Source organism: Ammospiza caudacuta, chromosome 6 (genome assembly GCF_027887145.1).
Source record: "Ammospiza caudacuta isolate bAmmCau1 chromosome 6, bAmmCau1.pri, whole genome shotgun sequence".
NCBI lineage: Eukaryota > Metazoa > Chordata > Aves > Passeriformes > Passerellidae > Ammospiza > Ammospiza caudacuta.
In genome coordinates, this window is record NC_080598.1 from 30,288,240 (window position 1) to 30,308,934 (window position 20,695).

Here is a 20,695-nt window from a genome sequence, read left to right on the forward strand (position 1 = left end):
TACATATATATATAAAAATATTCAAAATACCATAAAAATACTTCTGTCAGGAGCAAAATAGGTCAACTGCCTAGATTTCCGAGCAGGCAGAATAATAATACCGTAAGGAAGAAAAGCGAAAGTTTTCACGCTGTATTTGTAAGGAAGCAGGATGAGACGCGGATCTCTTCGTACGCCTGGGTTTCGTTCTGCTTTAACCTAGGCATTTCCAGGCACCCCTGAGGCTGGAGGGAAAAGCGGGAGCGCTCAGGGCCCACGCAGCGGGGGGAGAGCCGGGATCCCCCGGCCTCGCCGGACAAAACCTCCAGCACAAGGGGAGCGCCCACCCCTGGCGCCGCCGGCATCGGTCCTCCGAGCCGAGCGCGGCCGAGCGCGGGCCGGCCCGGCCGCCGGGGAGGTGGACGTGGAAGTGTCGGGGCTGGCGGCGCGGGGCTCGCCCGGGGCGAGCGCGGTGGCGGCGCGGCGCACGATGCTGGGGCTGGCGGCGGGGCTGCTGGCGGCGGCCGCCGTGGCGCTGCTGCTGGACTGGTACGGGCCGCCGGGGGCGCCGCCGGCCCCGGGGCAGCGCCGCCGCTGGGCCCCGCAGCCCGCGCCCGGGGCGGCGGCCGCCAGCCTGCTCTGGGTCGTGCAGGTAAGCGGGGCCAGGGGGGCCAGGGGCCGCCGAGCGCGGGCACAGCGGAGGCGCGCAGCCAAGCCCAGGTTACAGGCGTTTGGCCAGGCTGCCCCAAAGGTCGCGGGCACTGAACATATTGAAGAATATGTTCAGTGCCGGCAGCTCGATGTGCAGCTGCAGGGCTGGCTACAGGCTGAGCTCCGGGGGGCGAGAGCCCGAGGCGAAAGGCCGGGACCTGCCCGACCCTTTACGCGGCGGAGGGCGCCGGGCACGGGGACTTGTGGCCCGGCCAGGACACTCAGAGACGGCAGGAGCCCATGACTCCCAGACTGTGACGGTATAAAAGCCTGGAGATTCCTTTCTTTGGGGCACCTTCTCAGAGGTACCCAAGTCAGACTGTTATTTTGTTAATTACTGCACCAAGATTAAATTATTTTAATGATCCCGAAGTCTGAGACCCTGCTATAGGAAACTTAGGGCACAGCTGGCAAGGAAACCTGGTCTGACTGTGAGTGTGGGGGGTGTAGCTGTGAAGGGGCCTCGGTCAAAGGTGGTGTGAGTGACTGCCGCTGTGGCTCCTCGATGGTTGCACAGAGAAGTTTCCTTATCACACAGATGTGTGTAGTGGAAGTTGGTAATTAAAAATCACCTAATTATTACACTACCCTATATATTGCATCAGTACCTGATGTGGTATTATCTGATATCCTGGGGAGGGAGAAATACAGGCTCTGCCTGTCCCTTTCCCTATCCCAAAACTCAGAAAAATTGTGTGGCTAAGGAAATAGCTTTACTGATTTATAGCAGTAGAAGGTACTGTGCCAGTATTCAGAAAATTAAATATACACTGCTTTTTTTCCAGGTTAAACATAAAATCCAGGTTGACCTGGCATTGTCCTGGAAGCAAATTGTCACGTCTTAGCGTTTCTGTGACTTCTTCTGACTCTTCTCCCCAGAGTATTCCCAAAGCACCTGGTGTAGAACTAGCCACAAAGATGTTTACGTATTTGTAGTTCAGCTGTGGCTGAAATGTCCCAGGGATTGCTGTGCATTTCCTTCCAACAAATAGCTGCTTTTACTGTTTTGTTTTCATTCTCAATCTCAAGAACACTTTGCCTGACTTTATTAGCTGCAGGCAGTGCTCTTAGTGGACAAGCTGGCATATGTTTGGTCCTTTGGTTCTCTCTAATTGGTGGTGTAATTTTTTTTCCAGTAATTTTTCCTTAAGTGACTTAAGGCTTATTTTTACTTCAGAGTACAAATATCAAGTGATATGCTTGAAATAATGTAAGGAAAGCCCCTGTCCTGAGCTGCTGTCTTGTGTGAAGAGTCAGAGCAGCATATAGCAGCTGCAGAGCTATGCTGACAAGCAGCATGCACAGGCCCATGTTTCTCTTACTGTGTTCTCTCTGGTTGTGTCACTTCAAGTGGAGTTCTCCCAAGGATAGGTCACAGCACAGCTAATTTGAGACTTGGCTTTACTTTCAAGTGGTTATGTTCTCTTTCAGACGTGCCCTTTAAACAGCTGCTTTATCATTGACCTAACTTGGAAACTAATCAAGCACCAAATCCAGCCTTGTGCCTGATGATGTTATGGGAACCAGGCTTCAGGGTCCCTGGTGATTCCATGGGTCTAGCCTAGGTCACTGAATAGAGCTCAAGATGGTCAGTTCTGCCCCCAGCAGTTCCTGCCTTGTTTTTCTTCCCAAACACATGACTGTCTCTTCTTAAAAGAACTAAATCACAGTCTTTCTACTTTAATCTTCTATTAATGGCTCATCCATCTTTATTGTGGCAGAATTTCCTTTCTTACCCACTGCCAAATAGACACTCTAGTTCAGTATTTGACAAGCATATAATTATTTCTCCCATTTTTCTCAGCTGAAAGCATTCTACTGTTGCTCTAACCTTATAATTCTCCTTTGGTAACACCCGCATTTCCTGAACCACATCTTTGCTACAGATAAGGAATGTTGACAGTGATTTCTCCTCATCCCTGAATCTCTTCCAACCCATTTTAATGAAAGTAACTGCCTATGAAGCAATGAGAGGCCAAGTATCCACATCAGTCAGAGCCGGGGAAGGAGCAGCAAATGGGCTTTCACCTACATTTTGGAAAGTAAAAAAGAGCATTTCAAGCTTTTCATCTTGCCCACTGTGTTTTTATCTTTTCTTTATCTACTGGGATATCATCTGAAATGAATTCAAAATTAAAAAGAAAAAAAAAGGAAGAAGCTCCACTTCTGAGATCTTCATATGTCATGGCTGTTAACGATGAAAGAAACTTAGTCCCAGCTCTCAGAAGTCCCAAGGCACTGTAACTCTTAGGAATTACAAGTTGAACCCTTTTAAAAATCTTAAACTCATGGGGAAGAAAAGTGGCAAGGTCACTGTAGGAAATTAGGCTTCCAAACCACTCTCTGCTCTAAAATTGGAAATTTACATTTGCTGTAGCTACTAGTAGAGCATGGCTAAGGTTTTTTTTAAGACTGTTTTTTCTCAAGAATGAAAACTGTAGAAGTTTTGATTTTCTGTGTTTGATTGCTGAGATAAATTAATTGCAAATCCATAGGCTGAAAAGAAGCAAAACAAGTTGTATTGTTGTCAATGATTAAATGAGGTTTGATGTACCGAGGTAGTTTTGCTGTGCTCTTTGCTTCACACTAGTTTGAATACATCAATGAAAGTGAAGACAAAGTTATATCTAAAAGTGTTTGCCTTTCTTAGCATGCAATTCTGATCTAGGCAAAAATTCCATGTCATTCCGAATGGGGAGTTTTCCTAAGCAGAATTTAAAAACTGTGTTCAGGTAATATTTTCTTCGTATAGAGATGACTGAATAAGTAGAAGTAAATAATTTTTCTCCAAGATATTTTATCTGGATTTTTCAAAAACTAAAAGCTTTATGAGAACAGGTTTATTAAACTGAATGTAAAAGTTAATGTTTTTCTTTCCAAGTGATACTGTCAGATGAGCATTTGCTTACTGCTTTTTGAGCATCAAATACCATTTGTTCAAACCAAGGAAGACAATTAATTAATTGACTGAAGTAGAATGGAAAGTGGAATTGAAGCAATACATAAGGGTCTTTTTTGTACCGAAAAACCACAAATGTAAAAAAATAGAAAAATCTTACATTTCTTACTCTCCCCAAATGGCTCTTCTGATGTGAGGGCTTTCACTGATTCAGAAATGAACAGCATCTTCTACAGTTACATACAAGTCATATCATCATTTCTTAGGCAATATTTGCCTTCTTGAAGGCACATGGAATGAGATCTAAACACACTTGTTTGATCCATTAAAATGCTTGGATAGAATGTTAAAAATCCTTTCACTCAGCTACTGGAAATGTCACACCAGGTACAAAATAAATTTTCAGTACATTTCAAGTTCTAGGTAGCTTTAACCTATTGCTTTGCAGAACTGCTTTGTATTCTTACTTGCAGCAGGACCACTGTATTGCACAGAAACCGCCAGAATTTGAAAGGCAACAGGCCACTTGCAGCCATCACAATTTACTGTGGATACCTAAGTATTTACTCATACTTTTGTATGCTCTTAGTTTTAAGGAAATTTTCTTGATGTAAATGTGATTTTAGGGGTTAGAGTTGCAATATCATTTGCTTGTACTGCTTTCCTTCTCCCCTAGTCATCCACTTTTGTTTCTCCCTGTATCCCTTACACTGACATGAATCACTGTGACTGCTCTTATGTTGCGTTCTAATGTATACTTGGCTTTGGAGAACAGCCTGGTAGCAATAACCCTTTTACTTGGGGCAGTGTTTCAGTCTTCTCTTTGGCAGGTGTCAGATATTCATATCAGCAAATTTCGGGATCCCAAACGAGCTCCTGACTTTGAGAAATTTTGTTCAGAAACAATTGATGTAATTCAGCCAGCACTTGTTCTAGCAACAGGTAAGCAGTTGAAAAGTGTAAATTTCCTGTTGAGTGGACTGTCAAAGGTGCAGCAAATAGGCAAAATTGTAGGATCTCAAGAGAGAACTTTAAACATATCTTAAGTAATAGAAATTGAATTGCAGCTGAAGGGAGACTGCTAGAAGCTGAAAAAAATAACTTCTCAACAAGGGAATTATTATTATTTTATTGAGCATTCAGTTTGTTCAGTGAGTTTAGTGTGTTCTATGCATAACAGACACAATCACACAAGATAGCTAATGTTTTCTCAGTAGGTGTTGCTGCATCATAGCCCTTGCTATCAGCTACCCTCCCTCTTGCTCTGGTCATGATTCTACATTCTTTATGTTTGAAATTACAGAAGTGAGCAATGTCTGTAGTTAGCCACTAAGATACAGTTCCCCCCTCAGAACAATCCCTGTTCATTTGTATGAAATTCACCTGTGAATTAATGTAGGATTTTATTGCTGGTTTCCATTTGAACATATCATACCAAGAGAGGTGAAATAAGCCTTGCCACTTCATATGACAGCTTGCTATTGAAATAGATGAAGTTTTGACAAGATAATTGAAAAAACTTTGAGCTGTTGCTGTGTGCAAGGTTTTAGAATCTTAATGCTAGACCTGGAGTTTTGCTTCTATAGAAAGTTATTATCTAATTAGTGAAAGTGCTGCAGTGATGTGGTCAGTAGATGTCTGGTGAGGTTGCTGCATCTGCATTTAGAAGGCATTTACACTGATCATGTGGACCAGATACAGAAATAAGCAGATTGCACCCAGGCCTACAGCCACTTAGACTTGGAGGCAGGGATGGCATGCTTGTCTAGTTACAGTATTTGTATAAGCTGTGTAGGCCTCTAGTTATATCTCACCTTTGTACACTCTCAGGTGATCTGACAGATGCTAAGACGAGAGATAAACTGGGATCTGAGCAGGTAGAAGATGAGTGGAAAACTTATCAGTCAATCCTGAAGAGATCAAGGGTCATGGAAAAAACCAAGTGGATAGACATTAAAGGGAATCATGGTAAGAAGAAAATTAAACATTTCTATCTTTCCTGTGATTGCAGATCACAGAATATAGAGGTAAAATGTTAGTACTCACTAGTGCGTTAGTATTCATGAATTAGGAGAAGGACTTACCATCCATGTCTACTGGGGACACACTTTGTTTACAAGCTCTTAGTGGAGTGAGTTTTAGTACCAGAGAGGTAAGAGTCTTTTACCTGGCAAGTGGTAGAACTTCAGAGGTTAGTTTCCACGTCATTATTTTATATACCACATTATTTAATGGAGGGGCAAACTGTAATCTTACCATACTGAAGAAATGGTTTCAATTTACTTTTCATAGACTTCCCCCTCACAGGTTTAAGTTTAAAGGGTGTCACATGTCCAGCAGCTAAAGGAAATTTGGTTTCTTTTGAATAGAAGGGAGTCATGGGAGTTTAGATCCATCAGCTGTTGCCACACTGTAAGCATTCAAACACAAGCTGACAGTCGTGTAGGCTGTATAAACAGGCTGTACAGGAAGCTGCCCTGGGAGGGGGGAAAGTGCATGCTTTGTCATATAGACTCATTTTCCTGTTAGGCTTCTGTCACCAGCATTTATTAGGAGAAGTGGAGCTGTTGCAGTACAGACCTCCCCAAGCTGATGTCTGTTCTACACATGCTGTTCTCTAGATGAGATGCTCCTTATTTTCCATGAAAGAATTAAGTCTTACTTACAGAGCATGCACCCAGTCCAGAAAAGCTCTTGAAAGGTTCTGTGGTCAAAATGGAGACAGGTTTAGTTTTTGGCTGCTAAATAACAATTTATATTCCCACAATGCCTTTATTTTTTAATTGAAACTTGAATGAGAAAACTATCGCCATTTAACTGCATTGAGTATATAATGTCTCCTCTGCACAGTTAGTCTGCCTGTCAATCATGCATTTTTTAAAAAGTAGCTCTTCAGCACCTGCTGAGACTGCTTTATCTCCACATTACCTAGTTAGATACAGGGGCCAATGATCAATTTGATCTGAAAATTTCCTTATTTCCTTTTTTACTCCCTTACAGATTCATTCAACATTCCACGCCTGGATAGTGTTCAGAATTATTACAGGTACTTTTATTTACCATACAGATGCAGCTATATCCAAGGTCAAATTCACTAAACAATCCTCTGTTTTCAGTTATTACATATATGCTTTTTCACTGACCTTCTTCTAGCCCAGGATCATATCTACTATTCCCTCTGTCTTTTGCATTGTCAGTTAGTAGAGCACAATCGATTGAGAAAATAGAGAATTCTTTGTGCAGATTTCTTATCTCTTACCTCTCTTTGTTTTGTAATTGAGTGTGTTAAATCTGTCAATGTCTACAAAATTTTCAGTCACACTCTAGGAGAAAGAAGATGGAAGAGTGAAATGGAGTTGTTTTTTCAATATATAAAAATATATTTTAAAATATTAAAACTACAAAAATTGTTTGCAGAAATAAAAATAGAAGCTAGGAAAAACAGTTATTCAGTACCACATTCTGGTGTTCATTATGTATTAAAATTAAAGAGGGCAATGGGTCGTATTGAAATACAATATTTTTACACAAAAACATAGGTTCCTATTATATGTTCTCAGCATTAGCAGAGGATTAATCAACTTATACATACTCAAAGTGGGACTAAATGAAGAAATTTTATTGAAGTTGATGATGTTCATAAAGATACTGCTAACTTAAAAAAATATTTTGAAAGGGGTTTTATAGCATTAGAAGTATTGAAAACTTGGTTTTAATATATTGGCTTGTATTGTATTCAGGTCAACATTTCTGGCAATTTTATTGTTCTGATTAGTGGAGGAACAGGGACATGAACTGATTTCTGGATGGCTGTGCTCAAATTATACTCATCATCTGAACTCAGGAATGTTTTAGTTTCCACAAATCATGCAAGGAGTAAAACAAAACTAAAACAACTTTAAAAACCCCAAATGCACACAAAAGGACCACTTCAAAACCCCAAAAGAAATAAATAAAAAAAAAAAACCCAACCTAAATTTAATTAATTTTAGTGATTCTCAGCTTAACTCACAATCATTTTAGTTACAGAATTGCAATTTAGGTGGTACTATTAGTTGAAATGTCATGTCTTTGCCAGTGGAAGATATGTACAATTCCCATCTAGCATAAAGTATCAAAAGCACTCCCAATTTGTCAGTTAGAAATAGTGAAATTTGCTGTTGTCAATGGAAAGAGAGAAAGCAATGCATGTTTGTCATGGGTTCATGGGTACAAGCTTTCCTAACAGCAGTATTTCCATCTTGTTTTGTTAGGAAATACTCTGCCTGGCATAAAGATGGCTCTTTCCATTATATCCACACTACCTCTTTTGGGAACTATTCATTCATCTGCGTGGATGCCACACTCAGCCCAGGCCCTAAAAGACCCTATAATTTTTTTGGGATTTTAAACATGGTATTGTATAAGTCTTTGCATTCCATTTTGCTGGCTGTTTTATTTCTGTAGTGGTTTGTTTGGAGGTTTGGGTTTTTTTAAATATAGAAAAATTGTTTGAAAGATTTATGTTCCTCTATAAGTGTGTTTAGGTTTTTAAGTTATAATGCATGTGAGACATTTATTTAGCAAAATGGATTTATCACCTGCCTGTTTCAGAATCAAATGGCAGAGCTGTCTTTGATGGCAACAGAAAGTCTACACAGCAACCATACTATCTGGTTTGGCCACTACCCCACCTCCACAATCATCTCCCCATCCCCTGGAATACGAACACTAATGAGGTAAGATCTTCTTGCCCTCTATGTTTTCAGCATGAAGTACATTTCTTGTCTGTCTTCACATGCTCATCTCTCACTTTTCAGGTTTTCTGCAGTGATATTTCCTTCCTACCCAAATAATCACAATTCTTATTAGTTCTGCCACAGCCTATTTATGTGGACATCTCCATACAATGGGTGGGCTGATGCCAGTCTTGCACAGTCAACACCGTGGTGGCACTCTGGAACTTGAATTGGGAGACTGGATGGATAATAGGAGGTAAGAAAAGCCCATATGAGCAAATTATTATATGAAACCTACCTGCTGTACTGTGATTCTCTTTTATGCTCTGTGGTGCACTTGAAAGAAGCATGAGATCAGCCTGACTGGTTATTACTATTATTAGTGCTTTTGAAAAAAAGGCCTTGTGTGTATGTTTGGGATTTTTCCCCATATCAACAGTGTGCTAATAAATTAATTTTTTTTTATTCATTCTTGATATTTAAAAACTAAAAAGGGGACATCTAAATGTGTATCCAGATAGTATGTATTTAGTATTAAATGTAGACAAATATATTGTAAAATTCAGCATCACTACTTCTCTCACTAATTCAGCATCTCTCTTCTCTACATGCTCTGCAATAGCTGTTAGAATTCTTGACACAGAAATAGTCCTCCTGAGAAATGTTACCTTACTTGCATATCCAGAAGTGTCTGATGCTATGTGGAGTGGATAGTTGTATATTAGCTTTTATTCTGCAGTAATCCAAAGAAAGATACAGGTATGGATACAGGGGAGGAGCACACTGGGGTTGTTGTCCTGAACTAGAGTACCTACACAGACACTATGGAAATGTACATTATATTTGAGTTCTTTAATGTAATGTTCATCTGACTGATTCATGTGCAAAATTCCATAGATCTTCACACTTGGAACTTTGAGTACTGCTTCCATGATTTATAATAAAATTAACCTCATCAGAGGTAAGCAACTGTACAGTTAATATAGCAGAGTTGGAGAATGTAAGATCAACTACAGAAGAGAATAAACAGAAAATAATGCCAGGTTCTTTAGGAATTTGAGGAGCTGGAAATCAGCTGTTCACAAAGCAGTTTGTATTAGCAAAATTTGTTTCCTTTCTTTATAGATACAGGATCCTTGCGTTTGATCATGACCTCCTCAGCTTTGCAGATCTCAACTTTGAAGAGTGGCCTGTAGTTCTCATCACCAATCCCAAATCCTTCCTTTACAGCAGTTCTACTCATGAACCACTAGTCAAAATTCTTTATTCCACTCATATCAGGTACCCTGTAATGTCTTGATTTCACAATATTTAATTATATTTATATGTATATACACAAAACCTTTTTTTTAATATATGTGTCTACTGTTCTCAGAATTAATTTTTCTCTGGAAGATCATTCCAGAGAGCTTGCTTTGTATCATATCTGTGATAAAAAGTTTGGGTAGTAGTAATTCATGGTTTTTTTAAATTATGTAGTTATTTCCCCTAAGGTCAAACGAACTTTATGTAACCAAAGTTGATCAATTAATATGTAATTAAAATAGATTCATATGTAATCAATATGCATAGATTGTTATGTAATCTGTGTTATTTATCTCACATGTTCACATCAACTCTGCTAATTTCAGAATTTTGTCTATGTATTTTTCTAAATGTTTTCTCTATTCACTTCAGACTTCTTAGCTTTGTCTTTTCAATTCTACATCCTTTATATACTAAAACATGAGAAGCATCTGCCAATTTTCATATTCATTTTAAATCTCTCAATCTTTTAATCTATTTATCTATTTAATTTTTACATTTATATTTCATATTTTTAGGCCCTTTTCAGCATTTTATATTTGCTGTAAGACTAATCTGCTTGAAATACTGCCTACACAGGGTTACAATAAAAAGAAGTTTGTCATACTTTTCAGTTAGGGAGCAGTATCCTACTAGATGTCCTAATTACTTTCCAGTTTCCCATTCAGAACCTTATCTGAACAATCTTAAGATTATACTAAATATAGGAACTGATAGATTTATTCACCCTAACTGTATGAAACACCTTCATTTGACTAAAACATGCTCTGTAATGCCATTCATATTACCAGAAATGAAAGGAATTGCACTTACAATATTTTTGAGTCTGTGTTAGTATCACTGCTTCTGTGAATATAAGCATTACTGCCAGGTGGCAATACATTTGTTGGTATCTGAGATCTGGCACTCCATTCCATTTGTCCTAAATGCAGTAACAAACTCTGAGAGGTTACATTCTGACTAGCAAAAATAAAAAAAAGGGGGAAAAAGGGAAAAAAACCCACTCCCAACAACAAAGGACTTTAGAGAGAGAGCCTGGCAATTTTTTATGAAGACATCTGCAAGTCTTTGGTTATGTGTCTATGTGTGCTGGAGGATGCATCCCACTTCTGTTAGGAGATGTTTTGAAGCAAGAGTTCTAAAATTATTTCTGTCAAGGTCTTACAACTTCTGCCACCTTTTGATCTGTTCCACATCCAGTTTTTTACCCTGTTCTTTTGTGTAGTGCCATACAGAACAACTTTGTCTTTAACTGTAGGAAAAACCTACCATGTTACCATTAGCCTACAGATATTTCACTGTTGTAATTTCTAAATATTTTGAACTCTTTACTACAAGGCAGCTTAACCTTTAGAGACTTCTTCTTAAGGAAGTAATTACATACCTGCAAGTCCAGTAACAAATCTGTTTCTTTTGCTCTTTATTTACTCCTTAGAATTCTGGCATTCTCTCCTTCTGTCATTATCTCTGTCAAAGTCTACATAGATGGAGTTCACCTGGGGAATGCACATCAGGTGTCTGGCCCTCTCTATGTGCTGAAGTGGAGCCCACAAAACTACAGTGAAGGGTTCCATCACATAGATGTGACTGTCCAGGTAAGGTACCTGTTGGCATTCTTTGTATTGATTTTTTTTTTCTCATCACGGCTTCTCTGTCACCCTCCTGCCTCACATAACTAGGAACAAAATACATGATAACAGACTTACTTTCATATTTGTCTGATAACAAAACCCAAAGGATTTAATAAAGGAATAAACATAGACTGCTAAGCACCAAAATATTCATAAAGCTGCTGGAATAAAGAAAGAAATATTATTTTTCATAAGAAGTAGAATAAGACATGACAGAAGTGCAAACTTGAAATTGGCCAGAGATGTACAAAATTACAAGAAATTTTTCTAAAGGTGTATAAACGGCAAGCAGCAACAGAAGGAAAATACTGGCCAGGTGTTAAACAGCAGAAGTGAATTAGTCACCAACAGCTCTGACAAGGCAGAGGTTCTCAGCACTTTCTTCACCTCTGTCTTCACCAGCAGTGTTGGGCCTCAGGCTTTGGAAGCAAGGATCAAGGTTGATGCAAACAGAGACCCACTGTCAATGAAAAAAGAATTGGAGTGAGACCTGGCACAGGAGCTTGATCCTACAGATCAATGGCCCCTGACAGTTTCCACTCCAGAGTGTTGAGAAGCCTGGTTGACATCTTTGTGAGGCCACTCTCCATAGTCCTGGAGAAGTTGGGGAGATCAGGGGACATCCCAGAAGACTGACAGAAGGCTAATGACTCTCCTGTGTATAGGAAGGCATGAAGGGAGGATCCAGGAAATTATAGGCCCCTTAGTCTTATTTCAGTCTCTGGGAAATTCAGGAAATAAATCCTTGTGGGGGGCTTTCTGAAGTCAGATGAAGCACATCACTGGCAAGACCCAATACAGATTAATCAAGGGCAAATTGTGGGCCAAGAAGAACATTATGAAGTTCATGAAGGAAAAGTGTAAGCACTTGAACCTGGGAAAACATAATCCAGGAGTGCAGCACAGGCTGTGATCTGCCTGGCTGGGGAGCAGCTCTGTGAAAAGGGACCTCAGTGTCCTGGTGGACCACAAGCTCAGTGTGAATGAACAGTGTGCTGGTGCAGCAGAGAAAATCTACTGGATGCTGGGGTGCATCCACAAGGGCATCAGCAGCCAAGACAGGTCACTATCCTGCTCTACTGAGTGCTTGCCAGGCCACATCTGGAACACTGTGCTCAAAGTGTTGAATAAATGACAAAAAACAATAAACAAATGTTTGTTTATGTATATGGGTTTATGACAATACACCAGAAATGAAGCACAACAAAATTTGAAAATATTTTAATATGGGCTATTACCTAGAATTGAACTTTCAGAAAACAATTGTGGGGAGGGGCAGTAAACAGTCACAGTATTCCCTAAGTTGCTGAATCTCTGACAGGCTCTACTTCAATGTAGCACTTTCAGATTATGATTTTATAATCACCAATTTACTTGAAACTGCAGAATTGACTGTAAGTAACCCTTTGTTGGTGGAATTTATTACAGCACTATGCAGAGAAGCATACATCAATTGTATCTTTCTAGAAAAGCTGCAATGATAATTATTAACTTTACTTGACAGTTTTTTGTACCACTGCTATGTAATTGCTCTCATTTTATGTCAATCTAGGATGCTTCAGGAAGAATTGGCACACGGGGCCATTTATTTGGTATGGAAGAAAACCTCTCTCTTAGATTTGACTTTTGGTCATCTGTTATTCTTCTCACTGACCACTATGTTCTAGTAAGTACTTTCAACAAAACAGCTGTTACTTCATGTTGGTTTCCCAGTCTGCAGTAGGGTTTTTCATAATTCCTGAAGATTTGTAGACTTGAATGCAGTTACTTTTTCCAGAAATGATTCTTTTGGAATTCCAAAACATTTTAAGTTTCTCAAGTTGCACATTTCAACCACAAATGTGCAACGATGGTTTATACAAACAGTTGACATCCTGGATTTAGTCCCAATTATCCATTTTTGGGCATAAGTGTACACACATTTTGTACAAGCAAGAAATTGAAAAAGAGCTACTGGAGATAGTAGAAAAAGGAAACATTAAATTGAAGAGAAATTCACTGTGAACTGTTGCGATATGTTTTCTGGAAAAAATGCTGCAAATATTCTCATTGTCAGCTGCTGACATTATAACTAGCTGAAGTGAAGTGGAGGGCAAAATCCCCATGGACTTTAGTGAGTGCCAGGTCATATCCAGATGTGTTACAGCCCAGTACAAGCAAAGAAGGATGTCATGTCTTAGTAGCCTAGGTGCACTTCTAGAACTGCATAAGAAAGTCCACGTGACAGTAGTTCTTATCATAATTGGTTCAAAATTATTCTTAGGTTTGTTAATCAGTCACACATTTTACACCATGTCTTGAACTGCATTTCTCTTCAGAACAGTGCTCAGACAATGTTTTGCCTTGGAATTGTAACTACACTTTTTCAATGGATGAGTTTACAAACTCTATTTTTAAAGATTCAGGTCTATTGCTTTCAGATATTGAGCAGAATTCAAGTCAGTACAATACAAATCTGAGAAACTCTTCAGTTTCCTTTTTTACTCTTCAGTTCAGTGACACCATCAAGCTTTGAATATGTGTTTCAAAGAGGATCTTTGTACCATTCTCTCAGTGTCCATAAGGCATGCTCCAAGACTGCAATTATTCCAGGGCTGGCTTATAGTCAAAACTGTCTTTTCAGGCCCGAGTGCTCTTTGGACTGACTGTGCTGATTCAGATTACCTTACTTGTTGTTTTCCGACACCTCCAAAAGCCAGCACTCAAAGGTATCAACTAACATTTACCTGTGGTTTTTAGTAGTTCTGTTTTTCCCTAAACTTTTTACTGTTGACCAGTGTGCTAACAATATGTAAGTAACTGTGCTGTTAATCACCATATGCATTTTACATCTCCTACTGTGGGGTTTGACTGGTTTCTCAGAAGCTGTTGTTTCGCTTTTAAGGGAAGCTGGAAAACCTCCAATATATCAAATAAAGTAAACTACAAACTTGAGCAGGTATCTTTGTTTAAACAAAAGTTGAGTTGATTGAAGTCCAAGGTTTCATTTTAATTTTCTCACTGAAGAATCCAATACATAGGGAATGTTTTGTTTTGTATTAGTTCTGTATGTGTGCTTGTTTCTTTACAGAATTCTCTCTTGCCTGAGTGGAGAAACAGATTTCCTTTTGTAAAGATAGCATTTGTTAACTTTTGCAAAGAACACTAACAGGATTGGGTCTTTCTCAAAATAAGATTAAGGCCATTTCTGTCATAACTTGATACTTTGTTTGTGATACATCTAGTAAATTAAAATTATTACTATTAAGCTCATGGTATTTATCATTTAAACAGTCATTTGAACCACACCTTACTAATGAGATTTTTCTGGAAGCCACCTCCCTTCCTATTCATGTCAGTGTTTGTACCTTCCTGTATACTCCTAATTGTGTAGCATCCTGAGGTAACTACAGCAACTGCTTACATAGAAAAGAATCAGATTTTCAGTTGCCTTTATGGAACTCAGCAGCTAAATATTAAAAAAGCTGACTCTGTGGTCATCTAGGTCCATGTGGACGATGATAAATGTTTGACATCTTAGTGAACAAATTTGTTAGAGCTGTTGATTTCCAAAGGTGAAGCTTGCCCTCTAGGGGTTAATTCTTTGTGAGAAGGCCACATAATAGATGTAAGTCTACAAGCTAACTTTTTAGGGAGGTTCTCTTGATCTGTGAATTGCCTGCTTCATTTAGAGAGCTACTACTGCTTTTTTCTGCTAACACCACACACTTGTCAGAATAATGTCATTTTAATGCCAAGACTTAATTTTGAGCTGCTATCAGATCTCAGTAAAGTAGATTTAATCTAAAGAAATCCAACAAATCTAGTCCATGCTGACCCACCTTTCTGGGTTTGCAAAGTTACTGTTTTGATTCTCTTATTTTTAATTTAATACATACTTTCTCCATGTTTTTCATTCTAGCTAACTTCATTTTCTGGGTATAGAATGGTCGTTCAGTATTATTTACATACAGTAAGTGTATTCCTTTAGAATGACAGGTTCCTCTGCTGTTTTTGATATAGATTGTTATATTTATTGGTTCTTTACTTTCAGTTATCACAGTAATAGTAATGCATTCCTCTGCATTTTTCTGTAGACATACCAAATATTATTTTTATATTCCTTATTTAAAATAATGAGTAAATAATACCCAGATTTGTTTCAGAAAAACCAGTATTATACATACATATATATCTGGGGAAGGTGTTGCAAACTGAATTAAGTGTGTTTTTCTTAAATGTTGTCTCTGTTTAGGAAAGCTGGGATTACTTATTCTGACTTCATATTCTCTTCATGTCTTCAGTAAAACAAACACCTTCTATTACTCAATTCTATTTCTGAATTTATACACCATTCTGGGTAAGTAGCCTAGAGTACTGGAGGACATAAATTGGTATTTTGAAATTACACATTAGATCCTGATGAAAATTTAAGAATTCCAACATCTTAGAGAATGGGGAAAATCTACTGAAGTTAAAAAAGCTATGTGGAACTTTAAAAGTTAATGTCCAAGAGACTAAAGGCTTATTTGTAAGAGCCTAACTTAGAAGCCCTGAATTAATTAAACACTTAGATTGTTAAATTACTCTAAAAGCAAAGTGATTATTTTTAAATTCAGTTTGGTTTTCACTTATTTTTTGATTGTTGGCATCAGAGCTAACAATCTGAGCTTATTCTCCTCTGATAACATGTTACTGAAATAGCTATTTTCTTGTTAGTCTGTGTTAGTATGTATAACACAGAGCAGCCTGCCTGTTTTAATTCCTATGCTGAGCCAGGCTGGAATTGTTTGTGACCACGTTTTTCATATATCTTACTGTAATTCTGGGAAAAAGCTACCCTTTTCACCTCTCTCATAAGGAAGGTATTATGTGTGGTGTTGAAAATTGACAGAGAGATGAAACTAATTCAAAAGTATTTTCATTGCATGCCACAACCCCGTCAAACTGGTGTTTTCACACCAGACTGCTGTTTGCTGCATATGAAAACATGAGGCTGATTACTCTGGACAAGCAATAGGGAAGTCTCAGGGTACAAAGGGCCGTGTGGGAAAGGGCTGTGTCTCTGTTCTGTTTCCTGATGGTGATGTTTGGTTTCCTCTCTTGCAGGACCATGGTTTGTAGGTGAACTGATAGATGGCCAGATGGGGGCCTGTTTTTCATTTGGAGTGTTTGTTGGTGGTTCCTTCTTACAGGGCAGTATGACATTTGTGGTTGGGATTTTACAGGTGAGTATTTATAAAATAAAGGCTAAAAACTGGCGCTTTTTTCTCAGGGGCTTTTTTCAATTTTTTAATAGATTTAAAGAAAGAAGTCTTGGAAGTAAAGACTGACCATGCCTGACTACCGTGGTCTTTCTTACCTTTCTGCAGATTTAAAGAAAGGAAGGAGGTTGTGCATTATTTTCACAAACTTCTCTTTTTCTCTAATAAAATGATGTTGCTTTGGACTCCCTGGCTATCTGGATTAGAGGCTGCCTCTACAGATGTATAACTCTACATTTTCAATGAATTTTCTGGTTTTGCCCTTGGCTCACACAATGTAAGCAAAAAACTGAATGGCCAGGGTAGCCCTTGCAGTGTTAATAACTCTTCAGATCAGTAGGTGTCACTGTCTAAGCACACGAGTCCAGTTTTCCCAGGAGTGTTTTCCCCATTAATCTGAAAGACAAAGTGTCATTCCTTGGCATTTAAGACAGAGGATCAAAGCAGCATTGCCTCCTTCTTCATGGTGTCTCCTTTGTACCAGTGGGACACTGCAGTGGGCTGGGTCAGAGTTAAGCTGACATACAGATTGTCTGGTTTTGCCATGTTAATTTTTTGCTAAGTCTGGCTCCCTGAATCATTTCCAGGAAATGTCAGATGTGTGTTAGTGCCTCTTACTGCAAGGGAATGGGCAGGAATTCTTGGCCTGGGACTCAGGCCCAGGCAGTCCCAGCTTTATCAGCTGCAGTCGTGGAGATGCGTCCTGAGATTCCATCTCTAGGAATTGTACTCAGCCCTTAGAATGGGACAGCTTTATCTGTGCATACATTTTTAAGCCGTCATAGATGTTACCCAGAACCCTTGACTTCCTCATTGTCTTATTTTTCTTCACTCTTCCTTTCAGATGATGTTTTTCAACCTGCCATTGATGGCCTATCTGTGCTGGTGCCTGCTGCTGCGCTGCCATGGCCACAGCTTCCGTTCCCACCTCCGTCACGTCCGCCGCCTCGTGGCCGTGCCTGTTCACCTGGCAATGGTCCTGCTCCTGGCCTGGCAGGTCTACTCCTGCTATTTCCTGCAGCGCACATACGGCACCTTGGCCTTCTTCCTGTCCCCAATGAGAACGTGGCTGGTGCTACTGACCGCAGCTCTCATTTATAAAACCTGGACACTGAAATCATCACAGCTCAGAACTTACATAACAGAGATAAAAAACTGTCAAAGCTCCTGAAGTACAATATAAGTACTCCAAATTCTGTCTTAAAAACTCTCAAGGTACAACCTTATCATTTTGTGATGCTGGAATTCCATACACCCCACCGTTAAGTGGTAAGACCCAAAGCTGCACCTGCACTGCTATAGAACTGTATTAAATAGGTAATGTACAATATGTTATACACACTTTCCTTCTATTATACAACATACTGTATAATACATGTTATATAATACAGTTATGGATTATACATCAGTACAGTCAACTTTGGAATAATCTCATCAATGAGGTTTTTTTAGTGATACAGAGATAGATATGTCCATATGGATCACAAATGGAAATGTTTGCCTATTACTACTGTGAATAGAAAAATAATTAATTATTGATTTTTATAATGCTGCAAAATATGAGCATAGGACCTGATGAGCTTCTGGATTTGTGATTCCTTGATTTTTATTTCAGGGTTGACATGTGTTTTTACAAGACTAGACCAGATGTCTTTATGAAGTAATAGTGATTGCCAAGGTGCTATAGTGGCCTTCACAGCCAGAGTCCTATGCCCATACGTGTTTTCAGTTCATAATGCTGTATACAAGCAGATCATAGGTGTGTGTATGTATTTGTGTTCATGTTTACCTGAGTTGTGGCCTATAGCTCTTGCCCTGGGAGTGCTGGCTAACTAACAGGCTCACTCTCTGGAAGGAAGGAGTTTCATTTTGCACTACTAAGGTTGCCAGTCCTCCCACCCATGACTGGTGAAACAACAGTGAATTATCAGTGGTGCTGGGGTTTTCAGCTTCAAAGCAAAGAATAGAGACAATAGCCTCAGGATGGGAGAGACTGTAGGAATACTATGGTCTGATGCCTATAAAGTCTGTAATTTCTGTTTTTCTGGGTCTCAGCTGTGTTTCTGGGTCTTGGCCAAATGCACCAAAGAGTGACCTAAGAAAACTTACTTCTTTGTTTTCACTTTTTTCCTATGTTCAAAAATTATAGAACAATTAGTTACAATAACGAAGAATGGGATTATCCAGAGCCAAGAAAGCTGAGGTGCCTTGATCTGTAAAGAGCACTGCGTTGCTTCACAAAAGACCAGCTGTGAGTGGAACATTTAAAATACTTTAGGTAATTTTACAGTAACTTACTTATGGCTTCTCAAGAAAAAAAGAGGGCTAATTTATTTATGGTCCCTTTGGAAAAAACCAGCAGCAACTGTAGTAGAACACAGAAAAATAAATCAGAAGAAAATATTGATTACAACAAGGACTTTTGTTATTTCTAACAGGCAACAGTTTTCCTGTTCCTTCATTTCTGTTCCTCAATGATATAGGAAAATAGTAATGTAATACTACTAATAATGTAATGTCTTCAATGTAATAGGGAAAAGAGCAAGCACCCATTTACATGAGGTAAATACACTGTTAAGAGAATAAAGAATGTAATTTGTTGCTACAAAAGTTTGTTTTGCAAAGCTGTTAAAAAATCAGGGATGGCACAAAATTTATTTGTGAGATACAATACTGAAAAATTGATAATAAAATGACATTTCACAATTAAATTACTTTTATGTGATTAGCGAGAACAGGAAGTGGCAATAATATACTTCAGATCTTTTGACTTGTTACCATTGTTAAATATAACATTACCCAATACTTTCACCCTTAGGCTGGTCTCTCCAATAGTGTCTGCACTGCACACACTTGAACCCACTGTTTGATTAACCCCCCACACTGAGCATTCATGCATGGCTTGTGTGGAGGCTGATTTTTTTTTAAATTTTTTTTTAAGAAGAGAAACAAAAGCGCACTTACCAGTCTAGAAAATTCTGGGGGTCCAGGAAAGCTGACACACAACCTCCTTTGGCTTCCTCTTCACTTTTGTAACAACAGCTACTATAAACTGCAGTAAGAAACATTTATGTCTGGGCTGGAAAGGTCTTTTCATGGTGTTGGTGACATTTTGCATGAAATCCTGACACGTAACTGTACAATTTAGCACTAAACACTAATAGGTGCTCTTATGAAAAACACCATGTTTTTCTCATTGTCAATGAAGAAGACAAAAAGGAGGACAAGAAACAAGATCAACTAAAAAAAGGGCAAAACTAAACCAACCCAAAAAAAAAACCAAAAAAAAACAAACCAACAACAACAACAAAAAAAACAAAGTCAAAAACAACCAGGAAAGGGATGAAAATGGAAGGGAAAAAAGCAGAAAGGAAGAAAATGAAATATAGGGCAGACAACAGCAATACTTCAAGGTACAAAGGGAAATGGGATGGAAACGGAAATGCACAAGACTAATAAATAAGCAGAATATTGGCTTAACCAAAACTGGAAAAAAGGTGTCTCTGCCCAATACTGTTTACATTTTATTATCCTCTGCACATGTTTATTTATAAAGATTGTAGCTGAACTGCCTTACTGTGGTCACTATGCCACATGAAGGTAGACATGCATAAGGGCCCCTAACAACTGTAGGTCCATTTTGAAACCATAACAATGGGGGCTGGAGTAATAGAGCAGTGAAGAGTTCTCAGGAATAGAATGCTATGTGAAGAGGCCCAAGCAACAGAATACTATAAATCCTTATTTAGTTAACAACCAATTTTTCAGAGAGGCTCAAGCAGAAACTGTAACAGAATACAAGTTAAATAGCAATTTGTTAGCTGTTAGAAGGAAAATGTAACTTAGAATTACCTTTGATGACTGTAATACTCAGAGACATCTCCCCCCCACCCCACCCCAGAAAATTTAAATTTGTCTGTGTAAATGATAATACAATGCACTGCGCCCAGATTTGCACATGTGCATTAGGAATTTTGTCATAGGCATCAGTAATTAGCATGAGTGACTATTAGTCAGTATTTATATGACTCTTCCCTTAACACCTTTTTGAATAAAAGACTGTACTTTTTTCCTAGAAATTGTGCCAGGGCTCTGTGAGTTACAGGAGCTGCTGTTCCGTGTACATGGAAAAACTGCTGGATTATGCCAGAAAGTCAAGATGACCTAAAGAGATCAGTAGAGGAACAAAGAAACAAGGACCCCAGCCAA

The 20,695-nt window shown here is 38.9% G+C and overlaps 1 protein-coding gene across 2 annotated transcripts; it reads left to right on the top strand.

Moving 5' to 3' along the window:
- Positions 1–530: 530 nt before the first annotated feature.
- TMEM62 (transmembrane protein 62) lies at positions 531–20,151 on the top strand. Of its 2 annotated transcripts, XM_058806391.1 has the most exons (14): positions 531–631; positions 4,420–4,531; positions 5,420–5,557; positions 6,590–6,635; positions 7,843–7,984; positions 8,183–8,307; positions 8,441–8,563; positions 9,433–9,588; positions 11,048–11,207; positions 12,796–12,909; positions 13,867–13,951; positions 15,478–15,582; positions 16,332–16,450; positions 17,331–20,151. In XM_058806391.1, exons 3-14 carry the CDS (start codon positions 5,518–5,520, stop codon positions 17,655–17,657), a joined length of 1,542 nt encoding a protein of 513 aa, XP_058662374.1. In that variant the 5' UTR covers positions 531–631; positions 4,420–4,531; positions 5,420–5,517; the 3' UTR covers positions 17,658–20,151. The 2 variants fall into 2 exon arrangements, with proteins under 2 accessions (XP_058662374.1, XP_058662375.1); XM_058806392.1 differs by lacking the exon at positions 531–631 and having other exon boundaries at positions 2,458–4,531.
- The last annotated feature ends 544 nt before the right edge of the window (positions 20,152–20,695 follow it).

Excerpts from the sequence above, each read along its gene's own strand:
- TMEM62 (XM_058806392.1), top strand. The coding sequence starts at position 4,327 with ATGTTGCGTTCTAATGTATACTTGGCTTTGGAGAACAGCCTGGTAGCA. Across the intron at positions 4,532-5,419 it reads AGCACTTGTTCTAGCAACAG|GTGATCTGACAGATGCTAAG; the intron begins GTAAGCAGTTGA and ends GTACACTCTCAG. Across the intron at positions 12,910-13,866 it reads TCACTGACCACTATGTTCTA|GCCCGAGTGCTCTTTGGACT; the intron begins GTAAGTACTTTC and ends CTGTCTTTTCAG.